Here is a 24,871-nt window from a genome sequence, read left to right as displayed (position 1 = left end):
AAGTGATTTTGTAAGTTGGAAATGGTTTATCAAGGGTTAAGGGAAGGGTGTGTGGTGATTGAGGATTATGTGCAAACTTGTAACCTCCAGTTTACATTCAATCTGCACAATGCCTCATGGGGAGTAGTTGCTGATGAACAAGGTTTTTTAAAAAAAAGTGTTCTGTTGCGAGCCTAAATGCTAATTTAATTCCACCTAATCAACTGAAAGGAAACATCACGTTACTTTGTAGTACTGATTTCAGGAGAACAGCACAACTCTCCCATTCAAATACCCACCTGGCGCTGCCCTCCACAGATATCGGGCAGAAACAGAGCCAATAAATCCTCAGAGACCTGAAGGAGACAAAGAAACGGGGCTCTGTTGCCAATGGAGTAACTCAGCACATTTATATTTGCAAATGCAGCCAGCGGGGGATGGCAAAAATTACACATGGCTGCACTTTTATCATGTACAAAGGATCTTAAATTAATTCTTTTGGGTTTCAGTCTGCCATCACTGTCTGGTAGCACAAGCTGCATTTAGATTAGGTTTAGTGTGATATTGTAACCAGCACCTGAGACACAATACTCACAGAACTAGCATACAAACTGAAAGTAAACTTGCTGGATGCACTAAGGTCGCTGGTTGGCCTGTAAACGGACCTTGCTCAACTTTTCTCCATTAAGTGAAATGAAAGGGAAGTTAGGGGAGTTCTTTTTACAAGAGTGAAGTGTATTGTAACTTGTCGACATGGTTATCACACAAGGTGACCACAATGCAGTCAAGGACTCTACATTTTGTTTTAGTGGTTCTACAAGTTTTCTCTAGGATAAAGACTAGTTTTCATCTTGGAAACAATAGGAGCCTGCTCATAGAAAATTGTTCATTTGGAATTTCAATTAATTTTAATGCTGGTCTAAAAGCACCACTCTGGAGTTGCCTCAAAACTACTAAAATTCAACTTATTGAAAACAAAGCTTAAATGACATGAACAAGCAATGGGACTAAGCCCTTGAATGATAGTAAAACATTTGTATTATTTACAACGGATCTATGACCAGATAACAGATTCAAAATGCCCGAGGTCTGCTGTTAAAAGTTCAGAATGGCAATCTCACAATTTTGACAGAACTCAATGGATTTCCTACCTTCAGTATTTTGATGCAATCCTTAAAAGGATGACAGGCCGTTTATTGGTTACAATTGATATTTGCTTTTCAAAGCAGATGCTTGCCCACTTTGTGGCAAATCAAGCCTGACCCATACAATTGTAAAGGTCTTAAGACCTTTCTAGAACAAAGAAAACTAGAGCGGTGAATGCCAGGCCAAGGACCCATATTCTTCGACGTGGGATTCTTTCACATTTTTATTTCAAAAGGTGCTGCATATCAATGACCTAACTTCATTCACTCATTGACTATGAATAATTGCTTTGTGGCATCATGACAAAACAGCAAGACAGACAAATGCACAAATTAGATTCAAGAAGAGTCCCCACTGAAAGGTCTCCTCCAGGGAAGAATCGCTGTCTCTCTCCATGTTGTTTCATGACCAAGACCATCACCACTGCATATCCTTGCTTTCTCCAACCACTGTACTGAGAAAGTTAAAAGTCACACAACATCAAGTTATAGTCCAACAGGTTTATTTGAAAGTAGAAGCTGTTGGAGCGCTGCTCCTTTGTCAAGTAACTAGTGGGGCAGGATCATTGAACACAGAATTTATAGTAAAAGATCAAAGTGTCATACAATTGATGCATTATTTGTATGACACTTTGATCTTTTACTATAAATTCTGTGTCCTATAGTCCTGCCCCACTAGTTACCTGACAAAGGAGCAGTACTTTCAAATAAGCCTGTTGGAAAATAACCTGGTATGTGATTTTTAACTTTGTCCACCCCAGTCCAACACTGGAATCTCCATATCATGTACTGAGAAAATTAGCTATTACAGCAAGGACTAGTGAAAAAAATTCAACATTTAGAAACACAACTCATTGCCCTTTTGACAGTACAGTGAAAATTGCTAACAAACTTGAAACCCCATTGACAAATGAAGACAACTGACAAATGAATGCTATTGTTGGATTTTTACAGTATTCTACCCAGTTTCATTATATGTAGACAATAGAATTATAGCCCACAGAGGAAATTATTGTATCTGCTGTCACTTGAAAAAGCTATCCAATTTGTCCATTCCCTTACACTGTAAATATTTTCAAAATATCCAATTCATCATTCAAAGTGATAATTCAAATTGTTTTCACTCCTTCCATTTTGACACTCCAGTCACAACTGAGCCATTCTCCCACCACTAAACCTGGACCCTACTCCATAAATGCTTTTGCTGAGGTGCCTCACTCAAACATTTGACCAGAACATGTAAGTGCCAGCAGGCTATTTTAAACAGAAGAGTTCCACAATCAAGCCAAAACCTGATTCTCAACAATTTCTGTTGACTTGCATATCCTAGTAGAATGATGAAGGGCAGAAGCTCTGCTCATATTTCACATTTACAACCCAGGACCACAGAATACCATTACTGGATCCCAATAGCTGCCCAAGCTGAGATCTAATTTTTGACTCAGACTGGGTACAAGACTTGTCACCTTATTCCTATATTGCTTTGCACCATCTGGGTGGTATCTTTACCCACTAGCTCAACAAAGTAGAATTCATAGTTTCTTAAAGTAGTTATTGCACAGCAAGTTAAGTTTTATTGCCTTAGGAACTACAGTCATGGCCAGAGACTTTTAAAAGCAAAAAATATAACCTTGAAACTGGCTCTCATACCATTCCTTATTGGGAGGTAGTGGCTCAGTGGTAATGTCTCTGGACAAGTAACCCAAAGAGCCCAAGCTAAAACACTGGAAACAAGGGTTCAAAACCAATCACACCTGCTGGTGGAATGTAAACTTCATTAATAAATCCCAAATTAAAAGCTACTCAAGCCATGAAACCACTGCCAATTCTTGTAAAAATATCAGCTGATTCTGCAGTATCTTAAAGGAAGGAAATTCACCATTCCCATCATCTGGTCTTCACATGACTCCATACAGTGATATGGTTGATTTTTAAATGCCCGCTGAAGGAACCCATCAAGCCACTCAGAGTCATTGAGATGTACAGCACAGAAACAGACCCTTCAGTCCAACCTGTCCATGCCAACCAGATATCCCAACCTAATCCAGTCCCATTTGCCAGCACTTGGCCCACATCCCTCTAAACCCTTCCTATTCATATACCCATCCAGATGCTTTTTATATGTTGCAATTGTACCAGCCTCCACCACTTCCTCGGGCAGCTCAGTTCATACACGCATCACCCTCTGCATGAAAAAGTTGCCCCTTTTGTCCCTTTTATATCATCTCCTTCTCACCCAAAATCTATGCCCTCTAGTTCTGGACTCCCCCACCCCAGGGATAAGATTTTGTCTATTTATCCTATCCATGCCCCTCATGATTTTACAAACCTCTATGAGGTCACCCCTCAACCTGGTTGCAGCTCGTGTCTGTTTCCCGAGGAGGTCATTGCAGTTTCTCACTGTGGCACATCGGAACTGGTGGTCAATGAGTGGAAAACAACCCCAGTTTATTCCAAAATAAGGTTCCTTATTCAAAAAAATTCATAAACTACCTTTGTCCCTTTAAACATGCTGCCGTATGGCAATCTCGAGGTGTTTCTTGGCTTTACTGTGTAAGGAAGTTGATTATAAGGAGTGGAAATTCTAGGGTGAAAAACAGAAAATGCTGGGAAAAACAATATATGGAGTTGTGCAGTATCCATGTAGAGAGCTTGATAAGGACAGACCGTTCTATGTTACCGTGTCGGCATCCAATATACGCAACAATTTATACTACATTGCAAGGTACTTCACACAAGTACAAAAAAAAATGAACAGCAAGACAAACAGAGAGGGGGGGAGGGTCACACCAATATTTTGGGTTGAACAAATGTTTTAATTTAAAACTAGTAAAGAAAAGAAATGTGCATCTAGCTAGTTGAAAGTTGTATGCTGATGTAAAGGGTGAATGCACAATGCTAAAAAAGGAAAAATAAAGGGAGTAGCTTTTGTTCTTGAAGATGATGATACTCCGATCATAGATATGTTTAATCAATCTAAATAAACCACAACACATGACTGGAGCAAGTGGGCTTTCAACTTGGATTTTCTAATCCAGAGATAGGGAGACTACCACAGTGTGACAAGATTCCTTCTAAGTTCCAAATATGTACATCCCATTTGTCCCATTACTGAAGTAATGGAAATAAAAACTGTGCAGGGCTGTGTTACTGCTGACCCGTACAGTACTGCAAATGTGTTGCTGGTCAAAGCACAGCAGGTTAGGCAGCATCTCAGGAATAGAGAATTCGACGTTTCGAGCATAAGCCCTTCATCAGGACTCGAAGATTTTTTACATTTTTTACTCGAAGATTTTGACCCGTACAGTACTACCTGTTTCAAAGCACTAATGAAAGCTAACATTCAAAGGTGCACTGGACTCGAAATATTCACAGATGTTGCCAAACCTACAATTTCTGTTTTTGTTTGTTTCACTAGCATCCCTATTATTTTTTATATTACGTCTCGGGACGTGGGAGTCAGGGGCTTGTGTGCTGAACAGTAGCAGAGGTTCTAAAGATAGAAATAATGGGACAGTACAGGAAATTAATCACAAACCTAAACATCTTTAACTTGTGGCACTGCAGGAACCAAAGTAGACCAACAAGAGCAGTTTTGACAGCTGCACGAATGACACTTGCCATGGACTAGGAAAGGAAGAAGTGGGTACTGCAGATGCTGGAGATTAGAGTCAAGATTAGAGTGATGCTGGAAAAGCACAGCAGGTCAGGCAGCATCCGAGTAGCAGGAACATGAATGCTTCCTGATGAAGGGCTTTTGCCCAAAATGTCGATTTTCCTGCTCCTCATTTGTTGCCTGATCTGCTGTGCTTTTCCAGCACCACTCTAAGCATGGACTAGGATAGGGCAAGTGGAGTTTTAGACATTAAAGCTTGAAATAAGAATCCAGGTAGGCAGAAAAGTATTGGGAGTAAACAGAGTCTGAAGATTACCTAGTCATAGTTTCAGCAGAGAATGACCAAAGCGGGGCGGGGGGGGGGGGGGGGCGGGGGTGGTGGCGTGGGTGGGGTGGAGGAGGAAGGCAAGTGTTGTTAGGTAAGTAGAAATAGAAAGTTATTGTAATGGAAACAATAGGGTTATCAAAAGTTCAACTGAGGTATGAAAGCTGGCCGTTAAATTGTCAGGTCTTGCTGGATGCCAGTCTCAAGAAACCTGAGAAAATTGCAGTGGGATTGAAGCACTGCAATACTGACACCTTTCTGACTTCTGTATTGAAGCATAAATCTTTAGACTCACATTTTTTGGAAGAACATTGCTATCAGTTCAAGAGAAATAGCTTCATTTATATAAAGAACTGTACCCAGTGGTATGCCTGCTGTCAACAGAGCTTGTGAAGTATAAAACACTTTAAATGTGGTGCGTTTCTCAAGCTGTTAAGAACACAGATTCATACTAGAGTTCTGCCAAAACCAACATTCATCTAGACAGTGGAAAGAGGGTGTGAATGAACTCCCTTCATTCTGAAATCCAACATTCCATCAAACCACAATTAACAACCGCCTGGCTGAAAACCACACTGGCTCACTTTGTTTTCAGCCATGATCTGTGGACAAGTGTTCCTTCTCCCCTGCTGACCCAACTCCGTCAGCCTTTTATTATTCAAATTTGCAGGACAAAAGCCATGATGTGGTAATTATTCAGTGTTAAGCTGTGGTGCAAAAGTAGTGGAACAAAATGAAATATCTGGACCGAAACGCTGACGTTACCATCACTACTCATTCCCCTCCCCATCTGAATGGGGAAGAAAATCCAACCTTCATATGAAAACTGTAGCCAATACTTATTTGCACAAAAATTAAAAGCAAAAGGTTTGTGCACTTATTACCACAGGCCATGAAATTCCTGTCATTATTTTCATTGCATCTTTTCAAAACTTAGATGTTTTTTCAATTAGTTCCTCATTGTGCCTCTTAAAATTAAACCTTTGAACATATTTACAAATTTCAACAATAGAAGACAGAGTGATATTACACTTGAAGGTCAGCCCTGTCATTTACCCACTATCATAATTGTTAATTTTTAAAAGTGACTGTTAGGCCATTCTCTGCACTAAGTCATGATTTTGTAAATTATACAAAAGGGAGGGATATTCATTTGTCTTTGGCAATACTGAGCTAAAATGAAACAGCTTGACTGTTTTCACAGGACCAGAAGAAAACGAGGACTGCAGATGCTGGAGATCAGAGTCAAAAAGTATTATGCTGGAAAAGCACGGCAGGTCAAGCAGCATCCGACATGCAGGAGAGTCAAAGTTTCGAACATAAGCCCTTCATCAGGAATGGCTCCAAGTCAAATTGCACACAGCATGTAATTTATTGCAAAATTTCATTTCCATATTTTGCCATCAAAAAATGTATTATGGATAATGTGTATAAGTGGATAATTTCTGCTAAATATAAATAGCCAGAAAGTTGAGTAAACTCAAAGCTCTCAAAGTCACCTTGAAAAGCCAAGTTTGATAGTTTTTTTTTGCCAGACCCTAAATCATCCCAGTGTCCTCTTCCGCACCTCCAGGTTCTACTAAGTCTGCCCTAACAGTTCACTTTTCTACCTTTTGTAATTCCATTGGAGAATGTGTATTCACTTGTCTAGGCACTATGCTCTCTAAGCCATTTTGCATTTTCACTTCTCTTTCCTCATTTCAAACATTTGATGATGCTTTTAGTCATTCTTCCTAAGGTCACCTTCAACTCAGTGATAGTTTGTTCACTTCTGCAAAGTACAACATGTTAAAAAGATGCTGTAAAAACAAAACTTATTGTTCCCTACCCCCAAAAAAATTCATTTTAAATAGGGAGGTAACAGTAAATATGGGAATGAAACGCATGTCTTCTTTAGAACTTGCAAATAAAAAATGGAAGCAAATCAAAGGTTTTACATTTTAATCCCAATCACTACCTTTTGTATTGAAATTAAAAGACAGAGACACTCAATATGTTTACAAATATACGTATATACCAAAACAGTGATCGTGCTTACACTATATAGTTGTTAAGGAGCAAAACAGTAGGAATCAGTAATTGCCATTGAATTTATTAACACTATTGTTACACCATTTCCTTTTCTGATGATGCACTAACAAAAAATTAACATTTCCCCATATTGCAATGGCTTTGATATTGAAGATTTGTACAAATGACTGTGGTTTTTTTTATGATCTACCTATTACAAAAGTGCAATATCACAAGTACTAATGAATCATGTACCCTAATCCCTCAGTGAAAGAGGTTATTACAATTTATATCCTTATCATTTTTTTTCTTCAGAGCACAGAATATACAGATACCATTGTGATTTTATAAAAAGCAAAATACAGTAATTGCTGCAAATCTGAAACAAAACAAAACTGATCAAAATAGCAAGAAGCATAACGGGCTAAATGGTTTCCTTCTCTATGAATTATTGTATGATTCTATAATGGGAAGATGTTATAAGTGCATACCAGAGAAATGGTCTGAATTCAGAAAGTCAATCATTTATTCTCACTACAAACAGCAACTGACCAGCAACTGAATTGTCAGCTTTTTCTATTCTTGTGAGAATCCATTGGGTTACAGCAATCCCATAAGCTGCTTGGGTATTGGCATCAGCTGCAAGTAAGCTGGAACATTTATTTTAGTCTGTCCAACTGATGCAACTATTTTAAATAATATGCTTTTAAATTGATTGGTTTTCTTGACTCCTTTATTATTTCACGGCCTTTAACTACATCCTTTAAGATGTGATGCTTTGAGTGAGCAATATATGAAAGGTGGCATATCTCTTCGCACATCCTGCTTTACAGATCATGAAATTTGTCAGAATGTAGCGTTGCAGATGCTGACATCCCTTTGGTAATTCATCTATGAAAGCAGATGTAAAACTGGACGTGCTAGTTCAACAAAGACCAGCCACCTGGGCTATTCTTAGCCCATATGCCACTTTCCAGCTGAGTCAGGTTTGGGTTTCACATAGTAATTAAAACAGGAGATGAAAATAAAGATAATAAAACATTATGTGGAGAAAGGAAATAAAGCAAGTGTGCTTTTTCACGGTCGGATGCTATGTTGCTCATATGTATGCACCAGCTCTTTAAGAAATTGCAAATAACACTGTCCAATTTCACACAAGGTCAATTGACTTTTAGGACGATCCCTTTCATATCATCAAAATTGTCACAAGAGTTGGAGATAGCGGTGAACTGAGTGGGAGAATGATACATAAAAGTTAACTGTGATGCCTTTCATGCCATGGCTGTGATAAGTTAATTTGATTTATGAGAATGCATTTAAGATTTCTTGATTATTACCGTTCAAAGTGATGCATGATAGCAACATTGTGATCAGCTGTGTTCTCTAATGAATGCACAGTCCACTGACACTCATTGTCTGGATTAACAAATGAAGGACACTACAAATAACAGAGTGGAAATTACTGACACACAAGAAGTAAAAACCCGACATTAAGTCTCCACTATTAAGGATTCCAAACCAAATTGCACACAGTTTGTAATTCATTTTAAGGCTTCATTTCCAGCCATATTTTACTGTTAAGAAAAAGAATCAAGGAAAATGTGATGGAAAAAAGGAGGAAAACCAGGAAGAGTAAGTCAGAAATTCTTAGACTCCTTACAAAGTAGATGATGTGTATGACAGAAAAAAATACAGTAAATCGTCATGAATAGACAACTGATTTTTTTTTCAGAAAATTGAAGGGAATATCTTCTACTCCTTCCCATTTCAACTAATGGCGAAACAGTAGATTCTGATAATGTACAACAATCAATAATCTAATTAGGAAATGTTACAGATCAATAGTTCTGAGCAAGCAGTCAAAGAGTCTTGCTTTCAAATCATATTATATAAGGAGAACACAAGAGAAACAAATAGTCATTTGTACAGCTCCAATAATGATTTTCTAAAGCAGCTTAAAAGAACAGGTAGCTGGACATTTTATTCTGGTCAGTTTTAAAACTGACCAAAATAAATATTTTTCTAATGCTTGTCTTAACATGGGTTGATTTGCAGTATTCTCAAACATCCGATCTTGATTCATAATTAGACTGATGTGTTATTACTGCAAAGACAGTTCAACCATTTTTAAAAGAATGTTGAACAAATCATGTATTTACACATTTTAGAGATATCAGCATCTTGAGCACAGCATAACTTCAGAGCAATTAGTAAATCTGAAGCAATTACTTTAGAGGTCAGAAATGGTGTCCAAGCAATAAGGAACATGAATTCAGGACAGACATTCTGCTCATGTAGCTGATTTCAACTAGGATAGCAACTGCCCTTTGCTCTCTTGGGAAAAGGGAAAGAGTAATCAATTTAATCCCAATGCAATGGCTGTTGCTGAAATGTGAAAATGTCAAGTGTGCACAGGATCAGGCCTGATGGTGCCATCATTGGCCTCACACATCACAAATACCCAGATAGCCACAATACCAGAAGGCATCAAGTACCCACAAAATCCCACAACAGCACGAAGCAATGTCTTCCTTCAGGAGAAGTGGCGAAAACCTACATGCACCTGAACTTTCAACAAGAGTCTCAGCACAATGGAAATTCTTGTTACAAAACAAAGGCCATATAGGCAAAAGCTACATTAGTTTTACTTTCAAAGATAATGAATCCAATTAATGTCAAAACATATGGTTGGCGCCAAGTGAGGGAGCTCACCCAGGATTGCTGCATCCAACAAATACTCCCATCCATCAGCACACATGACAGATGGAACTAATCCTTTCCAAATACTTGGATGCAATTAATATAAACAACATGTGGGATCTGATTAGGGTTAAAGGAGTTTTGCATTTGATTGTGCACAATCATCACAGTATGATGTGTCAAGAAACAATGCAGGAAGAAGATATATTGAATATACTATTTTGTACCCATTACATAGTCAAATGTAGTAGTTTGTTTTGTTACCTTTAAGAAGTATATTATTTTGGTAGCTGCAAAGACAGTGTTTCAGAAACTACCATATTTGAAAGACTGGGAAAGAATGGCCCAAGATTGTTCAGATTGTGATCCCAGCTGCATTAGCAATATCATGATTGATGATTCCCTCTTTTTGATTTGCTCCGACTGAATCTGCAGGGGCAGTCGGAGGGTACCTTCTTGGTATAGGACAGGCAAGTTGAAATAGCATTTTATGGGACATCTCTGGGCCACCTGATTTATTCCCATAAAACCCCAAGTTTATTTGCCCAATGTGCTGGTGATGTATTCTAGTGCCTCTATCTCCAAATTCTCATGATTCTCCTATCATCTAAAAGTACTTGCATTTATGTAGCACCTCTTAAGATCACTGGAAGTCTCAAAGTACTTCAGAACCAATGAAGCGTAGCCTTCTGAATATGAGGATCAATCTGACCAAAGGTTTGCATTTTACTTTCAATGTTTCTGGGGTCTGGGATACTTTTATTGCCTGGAGAGCACTGGGCACTGGGGGGATGCAATGAAAGCCTTGTGGGGCTGGTATACCTTATCATAGTAACGGTTCATGCTGCAATATGAGGTTTACAGATTTAGGAACAGAAACTACAAGTTAGTAATTCCGCACCTCAGACCTATCCTATTGCCACTTGCCTTGTAAGAAGTGGATGGAGTTTCTGCACCTTGCAAGGCACAAAAGAACTTCTAACTAAAGAAACAGATCAACATAAGGACTGGCATAAAAGACTCTTGGGCCCTTCAAACTTTACAAATAGTGATGTATTATCCCAATAGAAACAAAAGAAGCACAATTTCTAATTGAAGAAAATAAATCTGGAAAATTATTTTCTGACCCTCAGGTCATTAAATCAATGCATGAGGCCCACTAACCAACCGTATTACCTGCTATCATTGACCTTTTATAACATACGTGATCTCTGCTCCACTGTTCCTCAGGCATTAGTCCAGTCCTGGACTGAAGAAGGATAGGAAAGACAGGCAAAAGTCCAGACAAAAATTTCAAGTCCAACGTTCACAATTTGCACCATTTACATAACTCAAATTATTTTACAAAAATGGCAGCCTTGCTATGTACTGTAATGCTCATGGGTCAGTACTGTCTGCTGCAGCAGTTTTACGTGAAATCCCACCTGCTAATGCTAATTATATGCGTCATGTCCACACCTTAATTCCTCCCCCAACTCCCTCATGTGTGTATTTTCTCTCTGCTTTTACTTCCCCCATCTTTCACAAATGCATTCAACATCAGGGAAACTCGTGAGCAGAAAAGGTCCAGGCCTCATCATGGCCCTATCCATACAAAATGCCAATTCCACCACTCCGAAAATAGCCTGCAACAGATTTTATGGGATGTGGGCATCCCCTAGCAAGACCAACATTTGTTGCCCATTCCTAATTTTCAATGAATTGTGTGGTTTTCTTGGCCATTAAGAGGGTTGGTAAAATTCAACTGCAGTACTATAGATCTGGAGTCAGACAGTAGGTTTTCTTCCTTAAAGGATATTAATACACCCAGATGGGTTTTTACAACAATTGATTGTTTCATGGTGACTCATACCTCCTTTATATTCTAAGTTTACTTATCAAATGTAAGTTCCACTAACCAACCACTGTGGTGAGATGTGAACACATGCTTCCAAAGGTTTAGTCTGGGCATCTGGATTGCTAGTCCAGTGACATGACCACTACATCACCATCTCCTCCTTAAACCATCACAGTCATTATGGCTGATGTATCTTAACCTAACATTTGGATAGCAGCAGTCAGCAGAGAGTGATAAGAAGTGAGACAAATTAATTTTCCTCTTCCATAGCTCAGTAGTGTAGACGTCAACTGTCAGAATATTATTGCCAATCTATTGGACATCATCTGGTTCATCAAAGAGCAGGGATTGAATATGGGATCTTCCTGTACAATTAAGATCCACACCATAATTAGATATTTTGGCATGAAAGTTTGAAATTATAACAGTCAAAGCAGATTAGTCTCATTTTGAGATTTTAAGGTCACCAGGGCTATCTCTGTGACCCAAGTGACAGAACATATTTATCATATCATAATGGGCACAGCTGGCATTATCCAGGGTCTTATACTAATCTCTAGTACTGCATCAGGTCTGTGGACAAGCTTGCTTGATAAGCTGCACAATTTACTTTGGCCTATCTCCAGAACAAGGCATCATTAACAAAGCAGCTTACATCCCACTGAGCAATTCTCCTGTGCTTTTTCCTGCGGTAAACATGTTAAAACATAAAGTCAAGTTATATTGATCGATGTCGCAAGTATTTTGCCTATTTATACACCCACACTAAAATACGTGGCATTTAAACGTATAAAGGTTTGGTTAACTAAATACCATGAATAGAACTTACTTGAATACTTGATTGATAAATGAAAATTGTTGTACATTTGCTAGAGTTTTGTTACACAATAGTTCATATCTCAAGAACACTTCCTACGTTACAAGTGAGTACACTTTAAAAGTACTTCATTGTCTGAAAGGCACTTTGAGAAACCTTGAGATCATAAAAACTGCAAGTCTTGTTTTTTGAGGATAAAACATAATATTTTTAATGGATTTCTGTAATTGGTGAATATACGCTTCATTGTAAAATGGCATTGGGAAAATGACAAATTTATCAATTCTTAATATTTCTGTTACATTTCTAAATTGTGTTAACTTCAAAAATTATCCTCATACTTTTGTCAATTTTCTTTAAGATATATTTGCACTACAATTAATAACGTAAATCTGAACAGCATGAGAAATATATTCGGATTTCCACTGGAGCTTTGAAAATTTATACACCCAACTCAAATCTGACATTTCACCTTAAAAATCAGCATTCTAGTTGATTTTCACATCAACCTCATCCAAAATTGTCATCTCTAACTACTCAGATTACAGCATCAATGCAGTATCTGTCATAACATGAAAAATATTCATGTATAGGGACAAAACCACATTTGTAAACCTATGAGTGAGACAGCAAAATGAAAGTCACCATCTTTCACTTGTAACAGTTCTTAATCTCAGCCTGACATGGGTCCACCAAGCACTTTGCTGAATGAATAAGGGGGTGGTAACAAACTCAGACAGAAAATCATTGCCCCATTAGGTACCTCAAAGGAACCAAAACTATTTTAATGAAGAACAAGCAAATTTCCTGACAAGGATAGCATGTGATGTTACTTGTAGACTCAACTATACCAACGATGCCCTGGCTAACTATTCGCCTTGGTAATCCTGAGCTGATCAAAAAGCCTGTAATCTATTGGCTAGCTCACACCAAATCCAATTCATTACTGTCTATGTCGAACTACATTAGCTCTCTGCCCAGCAAGGTCTCACTTTTTAAAATTCTCATTCTGGTTTTTAAATACATCCATTGCCTCATTCCTCCAGCTCCACCATCCTCCAGTATCTTTGCACTCCTTCAAATCGGACCTGCTACACCGGCCTGATTTTCATTACTCCACTATTCATTGTGGTGCATTCAGTTCTCTAGGCCCCAGGCTCTGCAAATACTTCTAAAACAATCCATCTCTCTCTCCTGTAACAAACTTCTAAAGACCTGCACATCCAATTGGGCTATTTGTCAGCTGTTTTAATATTTTCAAATGCAGTTTGATCTTAAACTGTGATCAATAATCACTTTTGTAAAGCACTTCGTAGTGTATTACCATGTTAAAAGGTACTATATAAATGCAAGTTGTTTTTTAAAACAAACACTAAGAACAGTGAAATAGTTTAAATAAATGAGGTTCGAATAAACAACTTTTAATTGTAATCCTGTGTTCTTGGACTTCTACTAAATATTCCTCCGTTCTACAAAGGAACTATTTGTAAATGGCAGTCCTTTCAACATCGGTTGTGTTTGCAAATGAAATGCCAAATTTCTTCCAGCTATAAGAAGTTGGGATTCCATTTCTCTTAAAGTTTGAATGTGTACCTTGTCTTTAAGACAGTTCACCTTTGAAGGATTCCATGTGCTATGTCTAGACAATATTGCGACTCTCGTCTGCTGTGAGTTTGCAAGTGGCACACAAAGAAATCAGTTGGTTTGCTGCGGTCGGCTTCATAACTTATAATTTATTTTGTTGATTAAATAAACTAATCCAATAAGTTAACCAATCCCAGATGAGTGAATGATTATGAGATTGTTATCATTCACATTTCAAGACTTTACCACTGGAATTACTAGTTCAATTATAACATAACAAATGAAAGATTAAACTTTAGAAACTATTGTTTTACATTTTTATGAAGAAGGAAACCAATGTAGAAGTGTCTTGGAAATAATTGTGCGAGAACAGTTTCATAATTTTTCCCTTCAATTCATCCTTTTCCACCTGTAACCAACATGGAAACTGAATAGAATTTTGCTATAGGGTGCGCATTGATTTTTTTTTAATACCAAAAGAATGGTAACAATGTGGAACACGCTATCACAGGGAGTGGTTGAAAATATTTAAGGATAAGGTAGACAAGCAGTTGTTGAAGAAGGAAATGAGGATTACAGTGGTAGATTCAAATATGGAAAGATTGGAGAAAACTCACATGGAGAATAAACATTAACCTGGTCAGTTAGTTAAATAGCCTTTTCTTGTGCCATCTATCTTATGATATGTAACCCTTTACTGGTGTCTAAACAGCATAATACCAAAACTGGTGTAAAAGGGTTCAGTATTCTTTGCCACCACCATAATCATTTGCAGATTAATTGCAGATCAATTGATCCTAAGAAAATAAAATAAATAGGTAAACAAATGAAGATAAGATTTAATAACTGACAAACAAGCAGTGTTTTGCTAATCTAAACACAAAAAGTAGTCAAATTTAGCAACGTGATAAGTCTATTCCTAACTTCCCTGCTGTTACTTCACATGAGTGCAGCCACCATTATTGCACATTATTCAGCTTCTGCTTTCAACCTTCGTCATCAACTTGATAAAATGAGTTCATCTTGTTGGCTGTAATCAACAGAATAGAGGATGACAAAATGGTATTCATGCTCTGGCACAAAGGGAAAAGTGACAATTACTGCCAATCACACTGAAATGAGGCACCATTGATCTGTGCACAGTGACTCATCTGCCAATTCTGGAATCAGCATGCCTACCCAGTGAAACAAGAGTGAACAGCAGACAAGCGTCCCTTTGTGCCGATGATACCCCAGCAGGTGCTTGAGGTAAGAGGCAAACTGTTTTTCCATCGAAAGCAGCTACACACAGCTGCTGCCAAAAGCAGATGCAGCTTGGATAAAGCTGTTTTCTCGTAAATCCCCTGGTAATTATGGGATTATTTAACAATATTTGCACCAGAAAATCAAAACCACAACATGACAATAGAGAATCAGTTTAAATATTATGCATTATATATAAGCCTGATAGTTTCTTCTAGTCTAAATGCACTCTTTCTACTTTTTGTCCAGTGATGGCTGACATGAGGGTAATGCCATGCAGCACTTTTCAACTTTGACCAATCATGCTTTTAAAGGTTTAAATGTAAAGATAAAAAAGCAATGGTGGCAGGACATTTAATTCGATGCAAATGTAAAGCATATCACATCCATCTATAGGATTTTATCTTTAAAATTCAAATTCTGGTAAGTATCAGATTCATCTAAATAAAACTTCCTCAATGCTCAAGATATATCCTCACGTAAGGACAGTGAACTGGTACTTTACAGATTCTAGTGCTATACAGTATTGATATTGCTGATTGCTAAGATTGCACACTTAGTGACCTAGTACTGATCGCTAGGTGATGTTTGTTATTAAAAAGTCAGTGTCAAAATTGGCAGTCAATCATTGAGAACTCTACTTATAAATATAACCAGCCAAACAAACAATACTTTTTTTTAATAGGGGCAATTCTCCATTCATATCATTAGGCTATAAAATGATCTTCTTTAAGATCCATGTTTGCACAAATAGAAGGAGGAGGGACTTGTTGCTTCCTTTAATGAGTTTAAAAACATTTTAGAGAACAAGACAATGGTAACTTTCATGACAGTTACTGCAGAAATTCAAAAGTAAAACATTGTTTTACTTTTTAAACCTGCATTTGTCCATATTTTTGGAGACGTCAATTATTAAAATCTCTAAACAGAGCAAAATTCTTTGCAGCATACATAAAGTTTTAATGGATGTTCACCATCCAATTATGCATGTAAACAAACTGAACTGCTAATTATTAAGAATGAATTCTCAGTGAAGTCACAATGTATTATTTCTAATACGGATTCAATGGCACTAAGTGCCAATAAGAGGACAAAACAAGTTGTTGTGGATATTTTCAAATTAGCCTGTTCAGTGATATTACTACACACCTCTGGAACAGGTGGGACTTGAACCTGGGTCTGTTAGTTCAGAAATAAGGGATACTACTATTGCATAACAAAAGCCCCTACGACTTGCATCTTAATATTTTAGTGAATAATCAATACGCTCAGTACGCAAGATCAAACACAAACTCATTAGAGCATCAAAGACTTCAACTATAATTATCTCCATGGGGTCATCACCAAATCTGCATAACTATTAAATGACAGAAAAGGCTTCGTTTGAGGTACTGTGCATTAAAATGTCAAATCGTACTTTTTTTGGAAAATGATTTTCAGTAATCTGGATTTACCAGTTATTTCCACAGAAATTTAAATGCGAATGTGGATCAAATGGTTTTGATCAGAAGAAAGTGCAACACAGTTATCTCTATTATTTAAAAAAACTCCCTCCATGCATACAGATACCCTGCTGTGAGTTTGCAAGTGGCACACAAAGAAATCAGTTGGTTTGCTGCGGTCGGCTTCATAACTTATAATTTATTTTGTTGATTAAATAAACTAACCCAATAAGTTAACCAATCCCAGATGGGTGAATGAGGAAAATGAAGATTTACTCTAACTTGTGTAGTAATTCATTCACCTGAGCTTATAGAAAACAACAGAATTCCAATAAAAATGATTACATTGTGCAGTATTTATAATGACATAAAAACTTTACATGATAATAACAGGAAACTAATGTCATCTGCTAATACCCAGGCACTCATGTGCCTGATATTGTTTCACTCAAATATGAACTTGTTAAAAAAGACACTCAATAAAACAATTGATCACTTCCCACTTGAGAAGAATCTGAGTGTATGTCTTTTGTATGCAAGGTAAAATGTGCCATTCAGCTTTGGTTTGCCACTCAGCACTGCTACTCCACTCATTTTAATAACTACCATGCTGAAGTCATCAGATTGCAGTATCCAGCTACTGGCCTGTAGTTCAGCCATATACCACAAAAGATAATCCCCACACCAACCCAAGATTAGAAGGACAAAGCCCACAGCTGTATGATTTATACAAAAGGAAAGCTCAACTGATCCAAAGGAAAGTTCACACACAGAACAAACTCTTCATTGAAGCCCAGGTGGCAACACTTCACATGCAAGAAGCAAGAGCATGAGGAACAAGCGTAGGATATTACACAGAAATAAGTGAAAAAGTCATAGTATTGAGCTGAATACATTATGAAGGACAAAATAATACAATATCATAATAAATTGAATTAATTTTATATCCCATTTAAATGCATAGTTGCTTAAAATCAGCTATTTACAGATGAATGTTTGCTTTAATATCTAATCTACAATGTCTTATTTTAATATTCAAAAGTACAAAAAATTGAATCTTATATTTAAATCACAATTATTGTTCTTCCTTTGGTCCATAAAATTCAAGTAAAATCCAATTTAACGATCTTCCCTAGGATCTTGTCCAAATTAATCTTTTTAAACACTTGATCCCTACATACAAGTTTCCCCAGACCTGCAGCATCATCATTGGGATCACCTGACCAAGAAGCATCAAATCCAACTCTCGTCCAATGTTTTATTTCATTTAAGTATGATGCATAGTATGAAACTAGCAGTGTAAAACTCATATTCTATAATATTCTTTTCTCACCATAACTGAAAAATGAAGTTAAAGCTAGGCTTCAGGTCTGGTCAGAATAGTTTAAACTTTATTTACTTGACAAATCACACTGACAATAATAGGAAACATTCCTGGAATAATAGATTTTAGGCAATGAATGTCCCTGACAAAATGTAAAATATAGGCAAAATCATCACACAAAAACAAAATCCATTGGAAAACCATTACTTTTTTAAAAAAAATTAGGAGCACTATGTATCTTGCTTAATGGCTTAACATGAAAATACCATGCAGAACATAATCCCTCTGTAACCTTTATGATCCCCAAAACCCCCTCAACAAAGAAAGAAAGACTTTAAAAACAAAAGTTATTTGGGCCTTTAACTTATCATGGTGTTTTACAATTTCTTTTTAAAAACACTCAAATTGCACTTTGAAATTGGGAGCACTTTCTCCAATGTGCAGTGTTTACTTATTTATTTATTATTGAAAACAATAGGAATGCAAGGAGGTAATGAACAAGATCAAAACATAAACTCATTCACTCATTATTTGTAATGGGAGATTGCAAACAGGTGAAAATTCTGACACAGCCTAAGCAAAGATAAACTGCAAGTCACCTTACCTGACACAGAAACTCTCATGGTTGCTTCAAGAGGCCTGTTGTTGTCCAGAGCATGACTCAAACTTAACTCCCCTGTGGTCTGATTGAGAATGATTAGATTTAGCTCATTGCCATGGTCAAAGCTGTACTGAAGAGTATCAGAGATGTCTGGGTCATAAGCTGGAATTTTGCCAATTACCCCAGTGGGAAAACTGCTGGATTTATTTGTGATATAATTGTTGAAAATGATCTTAAAATTTTTCAGCACAGGTATATTGTCATTTTTATCCAATAGACGGATATGCACTGTAGCTCTGCTGACAAGAGGCGCTGATGTAGCTTGAACAACAATAACATATTCAGATTTAGTTTCATAATCCAAATCCATCAGGGCAGTCAACTCTCCAGAAAAGATATCCAGCTGGAAAATTTCAGGAATATTCCCCTCCACTATTTGATACATGATTTGTGCATTAGTACCTTCATCTGGGTCTGTGGCAGTAATACGGGCCACCACTAATCCAATTGGACTGTTTTCATCCACAAAAATATCAAACTCATCCTTTTCAAAAACTGGAGGGTTGTCATTTACATCCAACACTGTGACTTGGACATCTACCGCAGTCCTCATTGCAGGAAAACCTTTGTCCACTGCAAAAGCCTTTAGATTGTACATCTGAACATTCTCTCTATCGAGTCTGCGCAAGGTTCTAACAATTCCAGAGGTGGTCTCAATAATGAAGTCCCCGTCTCCATCATCCCCACCTTGGAAAGTGTAAAATACCCTTCCATTCAATCCTGAATCACGGTCAGTGGCAGATATCTGAAGGACACTTGTAAAGGTAGGAACATCTTCATAAACTGCACCCTGGTAATGATCTCTCAGGAATTGAGGTGCATTGTCATTTACATCATTAACTAGAATTTCAAGGTATGTGGTGTCAGACTTCTGAGGAATTCCATTGTCTTTTGCTGTAATCGCTAAGGTGTACGATACTTGGTCTTCATAGTCAAGGTCCATTAGTGTTGTAACTGCACCTGAATCAGGTTCAATTTGAAACTGAGGTATGCTATCTTCCATGAAATAAGTAATTCTGGCATTTTCACCAGTATCTTCATCAGTTGCACTTATAATCACTACTGTTGTGCCAACAGGCTTGTCTTCATTAATACTAACTGTATAATGGGAACTCTGAAATACTGGTCTATGTGTATTTGCATCTGTAACATTAATTAACACCTGAACAGTATCGAATCGAGTCCCATCACTGGCTGTTACAGTTAATATGTATTGCCTCTCCAGTTTGTAATCCAGTGGTAAGGCCAGAGTTATCAGGCCCCCTCCACTTTGGCTGGTTATTGAAAAGCGATTTCGTGTATTACCACTAGAAATCTGATATGTAACAACACTGTTGACATCCCTGTCTATTGCTGACACAGTAACCACACTGGAGCCTACTGCTGCATCTTCATTCAGTCTTATTTGATATAATTTCTGTCCAAATTCCGGATTATTGTCATTCACATCCAGTACAGTGATGCTGACACTAGCTGAGGATGACATCGGAGGTGACCCCTGATCCCTCGCTTCAACCCCAAAGTTGTAAAAATCTGTTGTCTCCCTATCCAATTCTGAACCGACCACAATCCATCCAGTGTTGTTGTTGATGGAGAAGGGGAAATCTGGAGATGTGTTTATTAACCTGTATTCCAAACGGGAATTGTTCCCCGAATCTGCATCGATTGCCTGCACATGAAGAATTGAGTAACCAATTGGCACATTCTCCAGAACTGTTGACTGGAAAGGAGTGCTGACAAATATGGGTGCATTGTCATTCACATCAACCACTTGCACTGTCACGAGTCCAGTGATGTTCGACAATGGTGGCCTTCCACCATCCTGTGCCCTGATTCTTAGAGTATATTCTTTGCTCGTCTCATAGTCCAGCTGGCTCACCACATCAATGCTCCCACTTTGAGCATCTATGTAGAATTGCCCACGGGTATTACCGCTCATGATGCTGTAATGAACCAACGCGTTGTTGCCCTTGTCTCTATCAGTGGCTGTGACCTGCAGAACCTGTGTGTTGGGGGCAACATCTTCGAGAACTTGAATCACATAGCGTTTCTCACTGAACTGAGGGGTATTATCATTGTCATCCTCCACTGTGATGTGCACCGTGGCAGTGGAGCTGCGTGGGCCAGGGTTCCTCCCCTGATCATTTGCCTCCACTAATAACTGATAGGAGTCCACCTTCTCTCTGTCCACTGGCCCTCTGGTCCTCAACACTCCAGACCGGTGGTCAATCTCGAACACCGCGTTCTTCCCTTCGTTGTTGAGAATCCGGTACAAGATGTTGGCGTTGGCGGGGGCGTCCCCATCCGTCGCCCTCACGGTGAGCACCTCGTAGCCGATCTCCAGGTTCTCCCTCACACTCTCCTTGTACTCCTGCTGCTCGAACAGCGGGTCGTGGTCATTGGTGTCGCTGACGGTGACGGTGAGGGTCGCCATGGCTGTGCGGCGGGGGAGCCCATGGTCCAGGGCGGTCACCCGGAACACATGGGTGTCCTTGGTCTCCCGGTCCAGGGTCTCCGCCGTGGTCACTCTGCCAGTCAGCGGGTCGATGATAAACAAACTGTTGGACCGGCTGTCGAAAAGGGCATCCATGGAATAGTCCAGCCTGCCCGCCTCACCCTCATCAGGGTCGACCGCCTTCAGTACAATGACTGCAGTGCCCGCGGGCATGTTCTCTGGCACTGATACCTGGTAGATGGGTGGCTGGAACTGAGGGCCAGTGTTCACATTCCTCTTTCGCCTGGCATTGACACTTCCCCCAGCCCTCTCCTCCCTCAGAGTCCTCAAGACCAGCTTCACCTCCACCGGGTCGTCCTCCAGCACGCCGCCGGCTCTCCCCTCGCCTCCAGGCGGGCATCCCCGGCAGTGGAGCCGCACCGGCACCCCAGCGGCACGGTCCACGCACAGCCTCCCCGGGTTGAAGAGCCGCCCGTCCGGGCTCAGGGCGAAGCGCCCGCCGGCGGGCTGACAGGAGAAGGGCCGGCAGCCCCCCGGGGTGGGGGGCGGCAGCAGCCGGAGCAGCTCCCCGACAGGGGGCAGCAGCAGCGGCTCCCCGCCGGGGAGGCAGCCCTGCGGGGCGGCGCTAGACAAAAGCAGCACCTCCAGCTCGCCTCCTGCGCCGTCGCCGCCCGCCGCCTTCCGCCGGCAGCCCTGGCCGTGAAGGTGGATGCGCCAGCGGCTGGAGACGGTCAGCCAGCCGGGACCGGTGCGGGGACCGCCGGGCCGGGAGCAGCGGCCGCTCAGCCGGACGGGGAAAGGATTAGCGGGCAGCTGGCGGCACGGCAGGCGCCGGGAGAGTCGCACGCTTCCCGCGGTCCGGTCCACCTCCAGGTAGCCGCGGGCGAAGGGAGGCGCGGAGATCCGCTGGATCGAGCAGATGCCCCCGGCCGAGGGGAGATGGAGCAGTAAGGTGCCCGGGGGTGCCCGCTCCGAGAGGTGCACGGTGAAGCTCCGGGAGCCGGCGCTGTTCAACAGCAGCAGTAGCAGCAGAGTGCAGCTCAGTGCTTCAATGCAACTCCGTGCCATCTCCAGCGCTGCTCCATCCAAACTCACCTCCTTCCCCCACAAACACTTCAGTTCAGCTGCTGCTTCTGCCCATTCCGCCCCTCTGCAAGCTCTTCTGGCCGGCACATTGTCACTAAGAGGTCCTCTCTCGCCCCCACCCGGGGCTAATTTAAAAGCGACCGCACAAAATGGCTCTCGATTAGCATAAACCTGCTCGGGAAACAAAAAGAAAGGGCAGCCGGCAGAACACAATGAGGCTTAAAAGAGCAATGTCCTTGCCCGAATGTTGCACTGCAGTCTGCTTCAGAGAATGGTCCCGTTAGGAGCACGCCGAGATACTGCGCTGTTTTTCTCTCCCTTCCTTCCTCTCTCTCTCTCTCTCTCTCTCCGCTGGGAAGTTGCTATGTTCTATGAGAAGTCAGCCTTTGGGTCTCGTTCTTAACGAGCGAGTTGCCGAACACTGCGGCACGTCAGCTCCCAGTGAATCAGTTGGAAGTTGTCTCCCCCTCACAAGTGCTTCGCTTTCTTCGTTTATCGTTCACCAATTATTATCACCCACCAACTTTTCCATCTGCGGTTCAGGAGCAATGCAGTAAGATGACACACTCAGCCCTCCAGAAAGGATCAGTTCGGAGCTCCTCTCCCCTCGGCGCCTCGCCAATCTGGAATCAGATGATGTCTGTAATTGCAGTTCAAAGGGAACAAACCTGAACAGTTTACTCCGTAACCTGTGTCGCCATCCTAAAGATTTTAGTTCCAGGAACGTGTTAACATCGATCTCATTTGTTTTTTTTTGTCAAACGTTCCACCGGGGAATTTCTATTTGTTATTTTGCAAAAACAGAGTGAGTTCCATAGGACTCAGGGAGTGACAAAGGGGAGACCTAACCTATATGGACTCTAAACTCTTCTGTTTGGCATTATTATTCAGTTGGAGTATTTGAGACTTATTTTAAAGGTCTGTTCAGATTGCCGTTGTCATTGTGAGAGAGGATGCAATCAACAGGAAACACACGCTGCTGCTGAATTACGGTCCAAAATCTTGCTCGCTCTGTAGTGCTGACCAATCTCGCTGTCTTGGTGGGACCGGGAGCCGAAGATATGATTTTCCCCGGCGCAGGGATAGGGACTGGCTACCTTTTCAGGTTTAAATCGGTATCTGGCGAGGGAGTTTTACAGGGAAAGATCAGCTCTCCGCCGACACCTGCTAAATGCCAGCACCATCTGCTGGAAACACGCGGTTAGAAACCCAGTCAGGGAAAATAAGCAGGAGACCTCTGAAACCGCGCTTGTGAAACAGGTCATTGTGAAACCAGGCTGCTGCACCGCCTGAATGTATCACTGAAAGTTTTTATTACAGATTTCCCTTGTACAGCCTCCTCACTTCTGTCAAACACCAATCCCACCCACCCACCCCCAATTCCAAACAGTAAACTCCGGCATTCAAACAATATACACGAGGCATCGTTTTAATGCCCCATCAATGTCTACAGTTGCCAGCAGATCAACCTCCAACTCCTGCAGACTCCAGGGCAGTCTCATGGGATTGGCAAACCGACTGGAGAGGAGAGCAACTACAGGTCACTGCCAGAAACGTTTCCTTTCCATCTAGCGACACAAGCAGAGATGGGGAGAGAAAGTGACCACCCCTTTGGGAAGGTCTCTGTCCAACCCGAGTTAGCGATCCTACAGGGAGCTGCCAACGCGCATATCTTGACAGTGGGATGATCCTGAGCACTGGTTATAGGGAACTTGAAGGATCTCATCCCGCTTTCTGGAAGTATTCCAATCGCTGAGCTAATTATCCGAGAATCACAAGCCCCCATGCAAACAATTCTGAAGTATTTTAATGACTGAGAGGTTTTATACTGTAACCCGAACCGTGGTCGTGGTGTTTTTTTAAAAAGTTTTCAGAATGCACCACCTTAATGTGTAACTGTACATTTGTTTCTTCACTATCACTGGGTGAAAATCCTGGAACTTCCTTCCTATCAGCAATGTGGGTATTCCCAAATGTCCCAGAGACTGCAGCGGTTCAAGAAGGCAGCTCACCACCACTTTCTCCAGGGCAATGAAGGGTGCGCAATAAACACTGATCCAGCCACATCCCACCAGGAATGACAAATAAACCTCGCGCCTGTTCTCAACGAATCCTCCCAGTCTGAAATCTCGCTCAAAATGGATTTGAATGTGTTGTTTGATTACCGGACTCCAAAAATTGTCAACCCTCACTCATTGGCTTAACCACCATGTGAGCGGGGTAACTTCAGACGGTGTCCTAAACCCTGAGGTCAGGTGTGACCCACAGGCTCTCACTGTATCTCCAGGTAACAGACTCCGAGTGCCCACACCTTACCCGCTTAACCAGGGCGCCACTTTGACATCGCATTGCCACCTGAACGCGATTACCCGCGGTGGGCAACTTTCCATCCATTGCCTTATGTGGCGCTCGGTGAACAATGCTCATAGGAAACTAACTTTCTTGTTCCTTGCAGTTTAGGATGCATTTATTAAATCCTATCTTGGTTTTTATTTCTATTGCATAGCCGTTTTCACTGGTTTTCGTTAATTTGCATAGCCGTTTGCAAACAGCAACACATTGAAAACTTAACTCCCTCGGTGAAAATTTCAGGCGGCGTTCGAAATGACTAAAGCCCGGCAATCTCTATTAACACTAACGGTGGGCAA

General features: G+C 40.5%; 1 protein-coding gene across 1 annotated transcript in view; it reads right to left on the bottom strand.

The window, feature by feature from the left end:
• celsr2 (cadherin, EGF LAG seven-pass G-type receptor 2) overlaps nt 1-24,617 on the bottom strand; it is a 319,864-nt gene extending 295,247 nt beyond the window's left edge. The window contains exons 1-2 of the mRNA XM_060845021.1: nt 24,540-24,617; nt 18,626-22,394 (exon numbers count right to left, since the gene is read on the bottom strand). Coding sequence (XP_060701004.1) covers nt 18,626-22,394; nt 24,540-24,617 — 3,847 coding nt within the window. The remainder of the gene's footprint in view (nt 1-18,625; nt 22,395-24,539) is intronic.
• Nucleotides 24,618-24,871: the final 254 nt, after the last annotated feature.

Source organism: Hemiscyllium ocellatum, chromosome 26 (assembly GCF_020745735.1).
Source record: "Hemiscyllium ocellatum isolate sHemOce1 chromosome 26, sHemOce1.pat.X.cur, whole genome shotgun sequence".
NCBI lineage: Eukaryota > Metazoa > Chordata > Chondrichthyes > Orectolobiformes > Hemiscylliidae > Hemiscyllium > Hemiscyllium ocellatum.
The sequence above is the reverse complement of the archived record's forward strand: the minus strand, read 5'-3'. Positions and strand labels throughout refer to the sequence as shown.